The following is a 16325-nucleotide window of genomic DNA, read 5'->3' on the forward strand; positions in this document are numbered from 1 at the left end:
ATAAAAAATATAAAATCACCGAGAAGTGGAGGCAGAAATGACGTCGAAGAGGAGCGGTGGATGGCGTCGGCAACTTGGCATGTGATGGTGAGAGTGAGTGAGGTCTGAGCCAAGGTGTATGTAATGTGAGTTTGTGACGGTGAGATACAGGGTTTGTGTTTCTTAGGGTTTATGTTTTTTTGTGGGAAAGGAAAAATGGGGAATGACTGAATAAGTGTGTGGTGTGTGCAATGCAGCGCTGTGGCCTGTGGGTGATTAGGTCTGGGCTTGGTGGGGGGAAATTAAGGGAAATGGACCAAGGAACTAAGGCTTAAGGGAGTATGGGATGCTACTGTAATTGTATGGCCATATTGCATTATGCCGTATGGGTAAGGTATCATTATTATTATTATTATTATTATTATTATTATTATTATTATTATTATTATTATTATATGCGGTTCGGTTCGGTTTGGTTGTGAAGAGTGGAACCAAAAACCGAACCGAACTGTAATAAAACCGATTCAAAATCCAAAATTGAGTAGTTTAAAACAGTTTTCGGTTTGGATCGGTGCGGTTTCGCGGTTTTTTTTGGACCGATTTGGATGTGAACACTCCTAGTTAGGGTAAATCCACTAGCTGTAAATCTTGCACCCATTCCTTAAAATCTTCCGCAGATGTCAGTAAACTAACAGCGTCTTTCCTTTCCTCCATCCTTAGTATCTCGTTAAAGTCTTCCATGAAACAAAACAGTACTTGACATAAACCCATAATATAGCTTAACTCCTCCCACATCACCAGTTTCTCACTCCGTACACGTGCTCCATACACCAAGCAGAATGCATAATTAAAATTATTTTTTATCAACAAACCTTCAATGCATAGCCAACCATCCCCTTTATAACAGGTTGAGCGTTTAAACAATAAATCATCCCACATTAACAATAACCCGCTAGAGGCACCTACTGATTTCACATAATCCCAACCCACCGTGTTACAACTCCACAACCGTACTCCATCAAACTTAGTCACTACCTCCCTTTTGGTTTCAATCGATCCTAAAATATTCAACTTATACTTTTTCTTCAACTCTTTTATCATACTCAACTTCTCATCCCTTCTTAGTCCTCTAATATTCCAGCAACTATTTACACACCATGCTATGTTGTTTGGGCTTGCTCCTCCTAAATTTCTCTTTTTGTTTTGCCATCCTTCTTTTTGCCGTAATAGCTTCATTTTGATTTTGTAAAATCGCCATAATGTCTTCTTCTTCATCATAGAAAACTGTACCAGACTCCACTGCTAACTTCCATGTTTCCTTATTTTCGGTTAACTAATCTTCCTGCGTACACCTCTGTTCAGCATTTCGATTTGTATCTTCCGCTTCTGTGTCGGATCCAACATCCTCTGTATCATGTTCTTTGGCATTTTCATGTCCCTTAACTTTGTCTTCACCTCCTACCTTCACCTTATTGTTCTCCCGTTCCTGGAATTGCATCCTTTGGCCTCCCTGGTTTGCCTGGTCCGTTCTTCTTTCAACGAATCCCTCCACTTTCGGCCCTTGGTCATGTCCATACACATTGTTCGCTGCTTCCAATCTCTCCACGACAATGCTACACGTACCCTGTTCTTTACTTCCGTTATGTGCCTCCCTACCGTTGCAACATGCCACACGTCTCCTCCGCAAAATAGAATGCATCTCGCATTCCTTAATAGCGGCGTGCTCAATGGCTTGTGGATATTGGAAAGTGCTACTCGTGCCACGTATCCTTCCATTGCTCAAGGAAAGATCATCCTACACCGACCCGAAATCCATGTATAGCCTCTGACCCAGGCCAACTTTTATACCATGCTCTTGTTGCAACGACTCCTAATTCATCCCCTTATCAAACCCACAATGTTGCACAAGCCCATTATCTTGATGGCTCGGAAGGAGTCTATTCTTATGAGCCTCCCTATGGTGAAGCTCAGACCCATATCATTCCATTCTTGCACTATTTCCTCAAATTTGTTGGACCCACTTCCTTTATCAAAGTAATTCTCAGTATCCGTTCTTTTTGAATCAATCTCCTCATAATTATCAAATCCTCACAATCAGCCTCATCATTAATCCTTTTAATTTTGAACGAACCCGTTTTCCGTTTCACTTGATACAGTTTTAAATTTTCTTGATTGCATTCATTCAAAAGAATATATGGTGTTATCATTCTACCCTTATCTTCATCACCTTCGTTAGCCGGTGTCACGATAAGCTCAGCCGCTAGATCCCATACCGCTGCCATTCCACTAGCACGTGAACTAGAGCTTTCACACGTTTACCTTACGATTGCATCTTCCAACAAATATTTATCTCCATATATCTCATGTCCCACCTCCTTTACAAAAACATCGAAGCTACTAGTACCTACAGTGATATGCACCCACTCCTTAATTATGTCAAATACAAGTATCAATTAACACTCGACCAATGCTGAATGATAATGCAGACTTCGTTATATCATCACAGTTGACTACTTCCCCATATAGACCGCCTATAATGTTGAACATCTCCATTGACTAAATGTGTAAAGTCACTCCATACCATTCTAGCCAAACTCTTCTAGTCTCACTACGTCCCGATTCCTCCCATCTCCAAACACTATGAAAGAATTGTAGGAAACTATTCATTTTGAACGTGTATGCTTCTCTTCATTCTTCACAGTATCAAAAACTAATAAAGCTTTGTACGCTCCAAGTTCTCTGAATTCAATAACCTGAGGAAAGTTCTTACTAATCGCTCTCTGTAGCGATTTGAACTCAATGGCCATCGTCGTTCCTCCTACTAAACTCCTTAGCAGCCAATCGAAATTCTCTTTTGCTATTGGGACTTGAACCTTCTTCGTCCAACTATTTCCATGCGGGTCCTTAACTGATGTAGCCTTCTTCGTTTCTTCCACTCTTGTAGGACTTTCGCCTCTCCTAGGTTGCCTGTTCTCCACATCAGTTCTTACAATGTCTCATTTACGTAACCTGGTGTTCTTCTCCTCCATTGACTTTCTATACTTAGCCTCACCTACAGAGATTATCTTCCCCATTATACTCGTATGATACATTTCTGCTATAGCCTTCATCGTCCCCCTTTCGTCGTATAGCGAACAAACACAAATAAATACACTTTTTCATTTTTCAGCTTACGAGCTAAATAGATGTCATTGATTCATCCAATCCAATAGAACAAAGAAATAATTTCTTTTTTAAAATATTTTGTGGTAGATTGATGACAAAAATAGAGAAAGAATTATTTTTCCAACGTTGATATTCCTATCTCTAAACCCTAGGATCCTTTATCTATAAATTCCTAATTCTATCCCACTCAGTGTTCTCTCTCATCTTACTCAATGTTTCTCCTTCCCAATGATTCAACATATTCTTATCATGCATATTATTTTTGTATTTATATATATAAAAGGGCAATTTACCTATATAAAATAAATGTGAGAAACCTTTACCTGATTACAACAATTGGAAACTAGTTACGTACATGTCTTGTTTCAATTTCTATATAATCCGTGGGAGCTAACCACGGTTTTCCAAACACACATAATGACATAAACCGTGCCTGGCAGCAAAGGTTTACATGCAAGAAAAGTTGAACGTAAACCGTGGGAGGAAGCCATGGTTTACTCTTGGAGAATGGAACATGAAAACCGTAGGTGGCAGCCACTGTTTATGAAGAAGATGGTGTGTGTATAAGACCTTGGAACCAGCCACGGTTTATGCATGAGCGGCTATGTGAAGTTGGGTGGCTGAGAGAGAATCCGGGTAATAATACGAATACATACAATTTTATAAATTATTAATTTAAATTATGTCTATTTAAATTTTAAATTACAAACTAATACAAATTTTATAATTTAAAATTCTAATTATTTATATAAAATTAAATTGATTAAGAAATAAAAATATACTAATACAATTCAAATCATATTAAAACGTAAACAAGTTTGTTGAGTCCATAAACCACAAAGTTCATCGGATTCTCTCTCAACTACCCAACTTTACATAGCCGTTCATGCATAAATCATGATTGGTTCTAAAGTTTTATGCACACACCATTTTTTTTATAAATCGTGACTGTCATCTACAGTTTTTATGTTCCATTCTCCAAGAGTAAACCGTAGCTGCCTCCTACAACGTTTAGTTTTTTTTGTACGTAAACCTTTGCTGTCAGGTACGATTTATGTGTATTTAGAAAACCGTAGTGAACTCCCACAAATTATATAGAAATTAAAATAAGACATGCACGTAACTAATTTCTAATTATTGTAATTAGGTAAAGGTTTTTTATATTTATTTTATATAGGTAAATTGTCTTATGTAAAAATATTATTTGTAAATTTCTTGTATATTGCACCTAAGGCTCATTCGAGAATGTTCGGGACGCACATGTGTCCCAATGGGCGCGCGCCTATTGAATCCGCAACCTGCGGGCACATTCAATTATTAATTAATTAATTAATCATAATCTCTAGCACACACATAGATAGTTACATTATCCAAATCTTTTTCTTTTACCTATTTAAATCGTGATCTTTAAGGCTAGATAGATAACTATGCGATCCCATTCATATCTTATTATAAAAAGTCATTCTAAATTTCTAATATAATATAATTATATTACAGTAATTATTATAATTATAATATTTTAAAAAATGTAACTAAAATTAAAATGATATATTTTATTATTAAATAATATTTTTTAAAAAATGTTATTAAAAAAATATAATTTTAATTTTAACCATATTTATATAATTTTATATTTTAATCATATTACAATTCACTTATTATAAAATGTGAATAGTATTTAACTTTTTATTTTGCATGATAACACGAAGAAGATTCTTGGCTTGTTCGTCAAGTTGTGTAAAACTAGTGGTGGGCCTTCTTAATTCACTCGAAGATATCACTTAAAAATTATTAAATGATGCTCATGCTCTGCTCTTATCTGAGTCGATCTTTTATTTTTTAAGTTAAACAGAGTCTTGAGCTGTACCTAGGAAGAAGCATAATATAATATACTGAAAATAAAAAAAAAAATTAAAGGTAGTAGGAGGGAATGGAAACCGCAGAGGAGCAGAAGCCGAGAGTTGTGGTGATTGATTCTTTGCAATCATGGGAATTCTATGTCAATCAGGCCTCTACCCAGAACTCCCCTGTAAGTAACTCATTTAATTTCCTCCATTTTCTTATTTATTTATGTTAATTAAAAGGGAGTTTAATTGAGTTCTAAGTTCTAAGTAATTTGGTTGTGGTGGATTTTTATTATTGTATGTAGATTGTTGTGCACTTCACTGCTTCATGGTGCATGCCATCAGTGGCTATGAATCCTTTCTTTGAAGAATTGGCTTCAACTTATCCAGATGTTCTCTTTCTCACTGTTGATGTTGATGAAGTCATGGTAATAATCCTTTTGCTACTACTTTTTTTTAATCTTTCCAATCTTATTTTGTGCTTTGCTTTGATCTGTGTTACATTCAGCATGAACTGTTGAACTCATATTTGTAATCTCTGCACAAGTTCCACATTGCCATACAATCTTATTATCACAAAAATATGGATAGAGACACAGAGGAGTGAATATCCAATTCGGTTATTGAAAATTACTTTGAAAAGATTACGAAGCTTTGACCAAAAAAAAAAAAATAATAATAAATCCAACTCGATTTCTGATTTTTTTGGGACTGATTAGTCCCATAAAAATAAAATTTATTTGTCAAAGATCTCGTTATCTTTTAAGGTAATTGTGAGAGGCTGCTTAAGATTTTTTCTCAAATAGCATTTATACTCTCATTTTCATTAATAAACTTGTGCCTTCCTTTTCTCTTGGTGGGGATTTTTCTTTCCTGTTGCTTTGTTTTCTTTCTTGTATTAAGAACATGATAAGATAATTAAGAAAAATTAAGAAAGCATGCAGTTCAAAGCTAGTAGAACTATTGAAAAGTTTTGAGAGATAGACATAGACATAGACATAGACATTTCTTATCCTGATTTTTTGTATTATTTTTGCCAGCTGTTACCTAATACTGTGATTATATGTGACATGTATTCTACAAAGTCTACATGGACAGTAACAGTAAGTTAGTCCAATAATTGATGTAGCTATTGAGATTGATTCTTGTGTGGATAAGGATTGGTGCTGTAGATTGCAGTTTTTTAGATTCCTAGATAAGATAAATAATGGGTAGCAAACTCTACTTGATATGTTCCTTTATTTTGTTTTATTGGTATTGATATTAGAAACAACTTGCACCAAGGTACACGAATTCCAAAGCATATAATTAAGTGGATACTAATATTATGTCCTAAACAATCTTTTTCATAAATCTAAACCGACATGTTATGATGTGTTGATCAACATATTATAATGTGTACTTGGCTGTGCCTAATTGAAATGATTTAATGATGGTAAGTGAATGCATGATGATCAGGAAGTAGCAAAGAGGATGGATGTGAAGGCAATGCCAACATTCGTGGTGGTGAAGGACGGTGCTCCATTGGAGAAGGTGGTTGGTGCGAATCCGGAAGAGATAAAGAAAAGGATAGATACTTTTGTTCAGTCCATTCGTGACTCAGTAGCATAGATTTGATTGAAAAGTGAAAGCTATTGCATCTAATATCATACTACTTTTTCAACTTGTGTGCTGCTTTAATTTCAGGTCAAAGTCAAACATGTAATTTCCCACTTTGTTAATAAATTTGTACATTTTTACAGTTAACTAAGTTGTTGCTGGTTTATTTTATGGTGATATTTGATTGTAATCGGTAAAACTCAAGGGACTATGTATTGCTGTCTTTGTATTGGTTCATTCGCTAGTTAAAAAAAAAAAATATTCTCCATAAACAAATGTCATGCATACTTGCCATTATTTGAGTTTAATTTATGTTGTGTATGTTTGGATTCCTTTAGCATTAAGCCTAAGCCACTGTAATATTTGAGCTAGGAGTTTGTGGTCAATTCCCAACAATGTTAGGATCCTGTTCCTTTTGGTCAACCGTGATATTTTTCTATGATGATTGATTGTTGACAACTTAGAAGCTAATGCCTAATCCCAATGTTACAATGAACGAATCTAAAAATTGAAGAGCTTGAATTGAAAAAAAAAAATTAAAAAGAGATTTGTGTAAGATTTTTTTTTTAACTCATTTATTTTACACCAAAACAAGTAAACTTCTTGATTATAAATTGAGTATATAATTTATTTCATATAAAATTTATATCTCATCTAATAGGTAAGAGGTATATTAATAGGTGGATATTTTTATGATGACATTTTTACATAAAGATAGTATTATGAATCAGTAAATGAGTTGATATATTTAATTAAATATGTTTGATTAACCATATAAAAATTTACAATGTCATCTTCATATGAAAATGTCATCATATAAATATTTTCTATATTAATATAAATAATAGGATTTAAATTATACTTTAATTTTATTTACAATTTTAAACTCTTCAATTTGAACAAATCCTTCGTTTTGATCTTATTTGACTTGATTTTTAAAATAAAAAATTTATTTTTATTTAAACATAATATTTAGTTCTTTCGCATTTTACAATATTAAATATTATTTATGTATCATTAACAAATTAAATTATTAATCAAGTTGGATTGGTCTGATGATTAGTTCATTAGTCTGTTTAAATAAGTATTGAAAGTTCAAATATCATTTTATACATGCAGCAAATTGGAGAATATCGTAAAAAAAAATTACTAGTTTTGATTTGTTTTAATTGAAAATTACTAATTTGGTTGTACTAAGTATTTGGGCATTAGTGTAGCAAATAAAATAGCACAAGTGCACAACTAGCTACGGGAAGCGTATATGGGCCTTAATGGACCAGACCATAGTGAGGCCCAAACAAACATTAAAAATTGATAAAAAAGAAGAAGAAATGAATAAAAAATGAGTGGCGTATGGAAAGTGGGCATTGGTGTCTCATTGGGAGTCAGTGATGAGATATTCATATTCCATTCCCTTGCCACCATTTTCTTTCGTTCTTTCTTAATTCTTACTCTGAACTCTGAAGTCTGAACCACTCACTAGTCACTATCACTAGGTTCCGGGAATGGGTTCATCGGAAAACCCCAATTGGGTTCTGGACTACGCATATCTCGATGACATTCACTCTCTTTCTGACCCTTCCAACTTCTCTTGGCCCCCTCCTCCAACCCCCCTAAGGTTTCATCTCACACTACTCTCCCTCTTTCTTCCTTTCATGCATTTTCCTATACTCACTACTCTTTTATGCCAGTGCCGACCTTCATCAATCGCTTCCCAATTCTAATGGACCCGATCAATCTGCCTCAAGAAAACGGTATTCTACTTACTTATGTTCGCAGCTATTCAATTAGTTGCTCTTTGTTTAGTTATAATCGCTCCTTTCAATAAATGTGCATGGAATCTGCATTGTTTATATATGCTTAACAAGTTAAAAGAAGCACTGTGCTTTTCAACACTTTGTGTCCATTTGTTCTGTTACAGCTTGAGGTCAGGATCCTGCAACACTTCTGGTTCAAAAGCGTGTAGAGAGAAAATGCGAAGGGATAGATTGAATGACAGGTATATCTAATTCATTTGTTCTCTTTGTGTTCATGTTTGTCTTTTAATGTTACAGTTATTTTATCTAATTTCACTAAAGTGACATAATGTAAACATTTTTTGAAAGATTTTTGGAACTTGGTTCCATTTTGGACCCCGGAAGGCCTCCCAAAACGGACAAGGCTGCTATACTGAGTGACGCGGTTCAACTGGTGTTGCAGCTGCGAGGGGAGGCTCAGAAGCTTAAAGAATCAACTGAGAATCTGCAGGAGAAAATCAATGAATTGAAGGTGTGTATAGTACTTGCTATGCAAGTCTTAATTATACATATCATACAATCATTAACCTTGCTCACATTCTTATCTTTTATGCCATTTTGATTATTTTTGCATAGGCTGAGAAAAATGAGCTCCGTGACGAGAAGCAGAGGCTAAAAGCAGAGAAAGATAGCCTTGAGAAGCAGCTCAAAGCCTTGAATACACCATCTGGTTTCCTGCACCATCCTCCTACACTTCCAGCTGTTTTCCCTCATGCACCAGGGCAAGTTCTTGGAAGCAAGCTGGTGCCTTTCATGGGCTACCCAGGAGTTTCCATGTGGCAGTTTTTACCACCTGCTGCTGTCGACACATCGCAGGACCATGTACTCCGGCCCCCAGTTGCATAATCCGGAAAATCTGTTTGTATTTTTCTTTAATAGAGGGTATCTTTTTTTAATGTCTGCGATGTTCCTTTCACATTTCTGAAAAGTTAGGGACAAAAAGAAGGAAATGTGGAGATTGAAGAGCTTCTATGGTAACAAGTCATCTTTTTTGGTTTTAGGTTCAACCAAATTGTGCAAGTTATGTAAGAGTAGTGTGCGTTTAGTCATTTTGGATACTAGTTCATTGATGACAACTTCAATTTGCACATATCTTATTTTTTTTCTTTTCTATTCTTGTTTTCTTGTTAATGCTGCAATCCAGGCAACTTTTAGTCATGATTTTCCGGAAGTTTTCAAGTTACTGGACATGACTAAAAGTTGATGTCACAGTAGTCAAGTATGCCATTAATAATAATTAGCACCACTTCTAAATGTTAAGCTAATGCCATATAATCTGCATAAGGTTATGCTGAATAGCAGGAGTCTATAATATTATTTATATATATGATATTTGATGACAAGTTATCTAGTGAGATGAAAGTCTACAACACACACAAAAACGAAATTGTTCTAACAAAATTGTTCTCAATACTCAACAGGGTAGTTTGAACCCCATGTATTTCCCTGAATTGTAGTCTTTCCAAACCTCAATGGCTCCAAAGCTTGTCATTAGAACAGCACTTAAAGACATCACGATACCAACTGAGAAAACAATCAAAGAGGTCCTTCCATACTTCTGAATTGCTTTCTGAACCACCAATAACCCCAGAAGAGATGCAATAAAACTTATTGTAGCCAGTATGAGGGCAATTTCTATATGTTCCATCCCCAACAGCAGATATTGCAGCGCTGACATGACTGAAGAGAAGAAAACCATGAATGAACATGTTGCTGCTGTTACCTGCACAAGAAGAATATTTATTTGATTAATTGGCAAATACTCCTTCTATTCCTTTTTATCTGATGCTGACTTACTGTTAACTTTAGGTACATATTTGGATTGTATATAGAGACAGCAATTCAAAGAGATGCCGAGGCTTACCTCAGGAGCTACTCCGACTTGAAGAAGAAACGGACTTATCAGCATTCCACCACCAATGCCAAAGACGCCGCCCAACAGCCCCGCCAGAAATGCCATCAATGGAAAAACAAGCTTGTGCGAAGCACTATTTTTTGTCAGGTCTGGACACTGCAACGTCATTTCAATGGAAGTTATCTCTGATCAGAGTTTGAATGAGGTTAAGGACAATAAAGAAAGTAAATTTTCTAAGACTATGTATGATGATTATGATACTAACTAACCTCTTGTTGGTCTTGAAGTCTCTCTTTCCGAAATACAATCCAAGCTGTGAAAACCACAGCAAGTGGTACTTGAACTGATGACAGAATCCAGTATTCTAATCCACATGGCTCCATTGGAATGATGCTCTGAACAGTTTGAACAATTGCAAGCAGAGGGATTAACAACATAATGGAGTCAAAGTTAGAAGAAAAACAACTGCTCTAAAAGTTTGGTAAATCTATCTCAAAAACATAATAATAGATTTTTTTTATATTTTTATACTGTCATCCAAATAGGTGCTGTTACATAAAATTCAAGCCGCCTAATGATAACCTTACCTGTCCATATTTGTTGCCGCGAAGAAGATAGACAGAAAAGAAGGAGAACCAGACCAAAAACAAGACCCCCAATTTCAACCAAGGGAGTCTCTCGTTGCTGTTGACTTCAGGAACAAGAAGAGGCTCTTCAATGCTCTTTGACCCTTCATTTTCTTTATTTTCCTCAGTGGTGCCTATCTCATTTCCTAGCTGCCCCTTCTCAAGTATCTCAGCAAGTCCAAATTTTTTCCTCATCTCTTCTGACTCATTCCTCCAAAACCGCATCGCGCTATTGCAAGTCTTTGAGGTACACCAAGCAAGAAAGACGGCGAAAAGCGCAGTGATCAACCATTCTGGGAAAACAAGGTTGCAGATAACTCCCACACTCACTCCCAGCAACATACATGGTTCGGACAAAAGAGCTATGTCATAGTCAATCAATGACTTTCCCCCAAGCTTAGTACTTTTTCTGCATAGATTGCACATAACATTTGCTATTGACCCTCCTGTGACCATGAAAGCAGAGAGACTTGAAGCTGTTTTAAGGTCCAAGCCAGCCACAATGGTTAGTATTGGTATGAAAAGGCCACCACCACCTATTCCACCAGCACTAGATATGGAAGAAGCTATGAAGCATAGCACTCCTGCAAGAACCATAAGCCATGAAATAAATGTTTGTGATTCTTGTGCTTCATTTCTCCATTGATAGATTCTATCTAGCAAGTGGTCAATAGTATTGAGCATGTTATTATCTGAAATGGGGTGCGTTTGTTTTGCATTGGAAGGATTGAATTTGAAGGCAGAGAACGTGAGGAAGACTAATAAGCATGCAAGACTCAGAGTCTTCATTTTCTTGGCTATGATTATGATTATGGGGGTGTGAATATTTTGGTGAAGAGAGTATGTGCTGTCGGCTGTCCTATCTGAATGGCATTATGCCTTTATATAGAGAGACATATATACACATGAACTTTTGAGAGTGCATAGAGTTGTTACCCATGCAAGACAAAATGGATAACATCTACATGGACGACAATAGTAGTGGGAAAAATCATGGAATTAAACAAAACGAAAAAAATCGAGACTTCGAGAGTGCATATTTAGGTCAATCATACCTTACTTTTTTTTGTTGGAGCACTATGAAACACGGACACTTCATTGAATTGTCGTGTTTGGGTGTCAGACACATTCGGACACGACACTTACCGATACTCGTCTGACACACGTGTCTGCTGTGTTCAAACTGTGTCTTAATAAAAATAAAAAATTTTTACTAGACATGTTTGGACACATCTAAATATCATCACGTATCAGTGTGTCCAGTCTTATTCTTAACATATATTTTTTAAATAAATTTAGATATAGTATATATTATTATTTATTAAAATAAAAAGTATTTTAAATATTTAATATAATTAAAATAATAAATTAAAAATAATTAAAAAATTAATTTATATTTTAATATCAATAAAATATTAAAATATCATTACGATTTATTTAAAAAATACATTATATTTTATATGTATGCGTGTCCCCGTATCTTATAAAATTTTAAGTATATCCCGTGTCGTGTCGTGTCCTGTATCCGTGTCAGGTGCAGCATAGAATTTAATACGTATTTCATGAACATAGGCAATTATTTAGTTTTTATATAATCACTAAATATTATAAATTCACATGAGTAATTATAATTTTTTTAAAAGATGATTTGGTGGATCCAACCTAATCAAAACAACATGGAGTAAAAAAAAATGTCAAGAACAATAGGTTCGTACATCAGAAGAAATACATCGTCTTCTTCTATAGGAAGAAAGATATATTGAATAATATAAAGGAGTGCAACTTTGCAAGTGTTTTCTACCGGATAATAAAAATTAGAGAGCTAATGTCACAAATTTATATATTAAAACAATTGATGATCTGGATCTCATTTACTATACTAGCAAACTCCTTAGTCATAATAGTAAAAGAGAGAGAATACATTATTTAATCTGAAAATGAAGTCCGTGTACTTGGTCTTCTATTCTACTCAATACATTTTACATAATGCATCATGCATGTATGTGTATCCATTATAATGGAGTTAGTATATACTATATAGGTAGTTCGTAATCTTTATAGCGGGTGAACATAATCTCTATCCACTATCTGCTGCATGATACAGATAAATACTTACGTGGCTACAAGAACTTTATATTATATAGTTGTTTATAATTTCTTTTTGGTACTTTTTCAAGGTTAGATTAAATTAAAGCTTCTATCTTATGTGTATGATATCCTCTGTGGAAAACGATGGAATTGTTTTTCATCAATTTTAAACTCACAATGGCAAGAGTTCATGTAAAAAGAACCGAGTCTGGAAATGTTAAATATATTCAGTTGGGCGTATTATATTATATCCATTGTAAAAGTTAACAACTTGTGTTTGTGTATGATATATGTGTCACATTGATATGCCCAACTAGATTGAGACAATGGTTGGCAAAAACCGAAGAATAGGTCAAGTTAGGTGTTCTTTTTTTTTTTCTTCCCCCAAAGGTCAAAAAGCTAAGTTAGGTTTAAGCTTTCAGTTTTAATCTCATGAAGAAGAAAAAAAAAAGATTTCAGTTTTAATCTGAGTTAGAAGCATACACTCTTAAATTACATACTATTTATTTTTGCATAACTCATTTTGATCTTATTAGTATACATTTGAGGAGGTAATAGGACAAAATGAAATTGCTAACTTATTACACACGTGTGTATATCTTTATAAATCTGGTCAAATAAGAACAATGAGACGGAAGTTCTATGTGAAAAATCAAGGTAAGAATTACTAAAACGTAATGTTACCTTGCCAGAAAAATGTACATTGTTATATGATACTTTCTTATCTTAAAAGGACTATAATGAATACTATTTTCTTATCTTAATAATATATATTTCTTTTCCTACAGACACTGAAAGTAATGGTTTTGTTCCTTCTCAGCTTGTTAATATATTGCCTAACCAATAACCATGGGAACTATCCATAGAAAGAAGCATGTTTTAAAGATAACAATAAGAATTAGTGGGGATAGGCACTGCCAAATAAATAAACATTTCTTTTCTTTAACAAAAAATAAACAATAACCTAACGATGAATTGACTTGTACAGTGAAAAAATGAAAAAACATTAATTAGTGCGGCAGCGATAATATCATTATCTCAAAAAGTAGGCAATTTTTCCTGACATGGTGACAAGGACAACTTCTTGTGGCTAACAATGTCCCTTCAATCATCAATGCAAACTAGAAAACACACAAGCAATCTATCATGATCTTATTAATTTTTCATCTTTTTCGTCACATTGTTTTGCATTCTAATGCACAAAGCAAAATACAGTCAGATTCAAGCTCAATTTTTCTTTTTGTTTCAACAAAGAAAAATTAACAACATATTTTTCCTTTGCAATGGTATATATATATATATATATATATATATATATATATATATATATATATATATATATATTAAGTACCTTTGTTTATCTTTTTTTTTTTTTGGTCATGCCTTTGTTTATCTTTTGTCACGACTATAATAATCAAGACTTTTTGGGCCGTGCCAACTGACGAAAGCCCAACAAGTCCTTAAATGACTCAAAGCCCAATTCTCCACAAAGATCAATTTTCATTAAAAAAAATATTTTTTAATCAAGTTGGGTTGGTCTAGTGGTTAGCTCACTAGTCCACTTAAGCAAGTGTCGGGGGTTCGAATCCCGCCTTGTGCATGCAGCGACGGATTAGTCCTTGACCTGTCGGGTTGGGGGATACCGTGGGGAATAAAAAAAAAATATTTTTTTTTTTAGTTTTTCACGTTATTTTCTAACTCAACAAATCAAAAACTAATTCGTTATAATATTAAATAAAAATAAAAAAATAAAAATTACAATTAAATTTTTAAAAAATGTGTATTACATATTATGTTTTTATTTTTTAGATATTTTTATTATAAGAAAATCTCTATTTTTTTTTGTTATAGCATTACCTTTTATATTTATATAGGTTACTGAAAACAAAATTATTTATTTAATTATTGAACGGAGAACAGGATCTTACTCTGTTCTCATAAAGCTGAAATTAAGTAAAATATGTGGTAAAACATTTTAGTAATATGTAAGAAATATAGAGGACAAAACTCTAAAAGAAAACCAACGTTCATAGATAATTTTCTTATGTATATTTAATAAAAACTGGGAAGGATGCTTTTGAAGGGGATAAAAACAAAGAAATAAAAGAAAAGAAAAGAAAAGACAGTTGATAATATTGAATCGAAAGTTCGAAACAAATGTTGCACTAAACTTTTTAAATTGAATTAGTGGGTAACTTTTGTTACTTTCTTCATCGGCAAAAGAATTGCTTAACGTGTTGGCCATACCCATACCTATCCTTTATGACTTGATGAGTTAATTATACGTAAAAGAAAAAGACAAAAAAGACAAACAAATCTCACTGCATCATATCATAATGTTCCTGTTCAGTGTTCATAATAGTCATAAGGTACATCATTTCATGGCCAAGTGGAGACTCCTTTATGCATTCTGAGTATATAATGTATTTTTTTTCAAAGTAATAAATAAATAATGAGATTATTTTTTCCATGCAGAATTTATGTATTTAGCATTTTAGATCCTAAGCCGAAAGAACAGTGTAAAAAAAAAATGTAATATTCTGAATACATAACATTTTAAAATATAGTTTGCTTCCAAATTTGGAAGGTATCTGAAGTTAACCCCTCCACTAAATTGTAGATGAATGAATAGATGGTTCGAGAAGGCGGTGGGCCACCGTAGAAAAAGTACATAAAACAAAAATACACTGCATTCAATTCAAAATTTTAAGATAATAAATTAATAAATTTTTTATTTTATAAATTTTTCATCTTTTTTTATTTTTTTAATATAAAACTAATTTTATATACCCCTCACATTTATAATATTAATTTAAAATTTGTTTAGTCGAAATCGTAATAATGATATAACCGGAATCCAAGTTAAACTATTAAAGCCTTCATCCACAAATTCAACTAGTTTGAGTCTTATTTGCGCTTCCAAGGTTTAAATTTAAAATAAAAAATTAACGGCTAAAACAAATTAAGGTCTAAACAATATTAAAAAAAAGATTCATTGACTCTGCTGCTCAAATCTAAAACATTTAGTGTACATAAATCATTTGTTCGTCATCCAAGAGTTGACTTTGCTTACTTGCATATAAACAAAATCCTAATTAAAGGTTTGAATTTATTTATTTTTTTTTTTGCATAATAGAACACACACTTGTTGTTATTAATTTCCAATCTCAATCTTCTGCTATTAAAGATACTGCTAAAAAAGAAAAAGAAAAAAGAAAAAAATGGAGACATTGTACTATGTTATTGTTTTTTGTGTTATTAGCTTCGTTGTTTTAGTTCTTCCAAATGGTTTTAGCAGCCATATATGTTCGAAACATCGGTCTTGAATTCGAGTCGATATGGCATGGCTCAATGCACAAGAGATATCAGCAGA

At 33.6% G+C, this 16325-nt stretch overlaps 3 protein-coding genes across 3 annotated transcripts; 2 read left to right on the forward strand and 1 right to left on the reverse strand.

Annotated features, from left to right (window-relative positions):
* The first annotated feature begins 4841 nt into the window (after positions 1-4841).
* Positions 4842-6855, forward strand: LOC130954749 (thioredoxin-like protein CXXS1). The gene is made up of 3 exons (XM_057881511.1): positions 4842-5173; positions 5294-5416; positions 6447-6855. Exons 1-3 carry the CDS (start codon positions 5075-5077, stop codon positions 6597-6599), a joined length of 375 nt encoding a protein of 124 aa, XP_057737494.1. The 5' UTR covers positions 4842-5074; the 3' UTR covers positions 6600-6855.
* A 1109-nt stretch (positions 6856-7964) lies between these two features.
* On the forward strand, positions 7965-9689 carry LOC130956414 (transcription factor ILR3-like). Its single transcript, XM_057883452.1, has 5 exons — positions 7965-8205; positions 8279-8341; positions 8509-8586; positions 8693-8855; positions 8960-9689. The coding sequence occupies exons 1-5, from the start codon at positions 8093-8095 to the stop codon at positions 9227-9229; spliced, it is 687 nt and encodes a 228-aa protein (XP_057739435.1). The 5' UTR covers positions 7965-8092; the 3' UTR covers positions 9230-9689.
* A 1-nt stretch (position 9690) lies between these two features.
* On the reverse strand, positions 9691-11802 carry LOC130956413 (sulfite exporter TauE/SafE family protein 5-like). Its single transcript, XM_057883451.1, has 4 exons — positions 10826-11802; positions 10508-10633; positions 10248-10394; positions 9691-10106 (listed from the first exon to the last, which is right to left on the reverse strand). Exons 1-4 carry the CDS (start codon positions 11651-11653, stop codon positions 9798-9800), a joined length of 1410 nt encoding a protein of 469 aa, XP_057739434.1. The 5' UTR covers positions 11654-11802; the 3' UTR covers positions 9691-9797.
* Positions 11803-16325: the final 4523 nt, after the last annotated feature.

Source organism: Arachis stenosperma, chromosome 10 (genome assembly GCF_014773155.1).
Source record: "Arachis stenosperma cultivar V10309 chromosome 10, arast.V10309.gnm1.PFL2, whole genome shotgun sequence".
NCBI classification, from domain to species: Eukaryota; Viridiplantae; Streptophyta; class Magnoliopsida; order Fabales; family Fabaceae; genus Arachis; species Arachis stenosperma.

What these genes read in the sequence shown, in the direction of transcription:
- LOC130954749 (XM_057881511.1), top strand. Translation starts at nt 5,075, where the DNA reads ATGGAAACCGCAGAGGAGCAGAAGCCGAGAGTTGTGGTGATTGATTCT. An exon ending in CCTCTACCCAGAACTCCCCT is followed by an intron (nt 5,174 to 5,293) that starts GTAAGTAACTCA and finishes TATTGTATGTAG; the next exon opens with ATTGTTGTGCACTTCACTGC. An exon ending in TTGATGTTGATGAAGTCATG is followed by an intron (nt 5,417 to 6,446) that starts GTAATAATCCTT and finishes CATGATGATCAG; the next exon opens with GAAGTAGCAAAGAGGATGGA.
- LOC130956413 (XM_057883451.1), bottom strand. Translation starts at nt 11,653, where the DNA reads ATGAAGACTCTGAGTCTTGCATGCTTATTAGTCTTCCTCACGTTCTCT. An exon ending in GCGGCAACAAATATGGACAG is followed by an intron (nt 10,634 to 10,825) that starts GTAAGGTTATCA and finishes CAAACTGTTCAG; the next exon opens with AGCATCATTCCAATGGAGCC. An exon ending in GACTTCAAGACCAACAAGAG is followed by an intron (nt 10,395 to 10,507) that starts GTTAGTTAGTAT and finishes ATGACGTTGCAG; the next exon opens with TGTCCAGACCTGACAAAAAA.
- LOC130956414 (XM_057883452.1), top strand. Translation starts at nt 8,093, where the DNA reads ATGGGTTCATCGGAAAACCCCAATTGGGTTCTGGACTACGCATATCTC. An exon ending in CAATCTGCCTCAAGAAAACG is followed by an intron (nt 8,342 to 8,508) that starts GTATTCTACTTA and finishes GTTCTGTTACAG; the next exon opens with CTTGAGGTCAGGATCCTGCA. An exon ending in AGAAAATCAATGAATTGAAG is followed by an intron (nt 8,856 to 8,959) that starts GTGTGTATAGTA and finishes ATTTTTGCATAG; the next exon opens with GCTGAGAAAAATGAGCTCCG.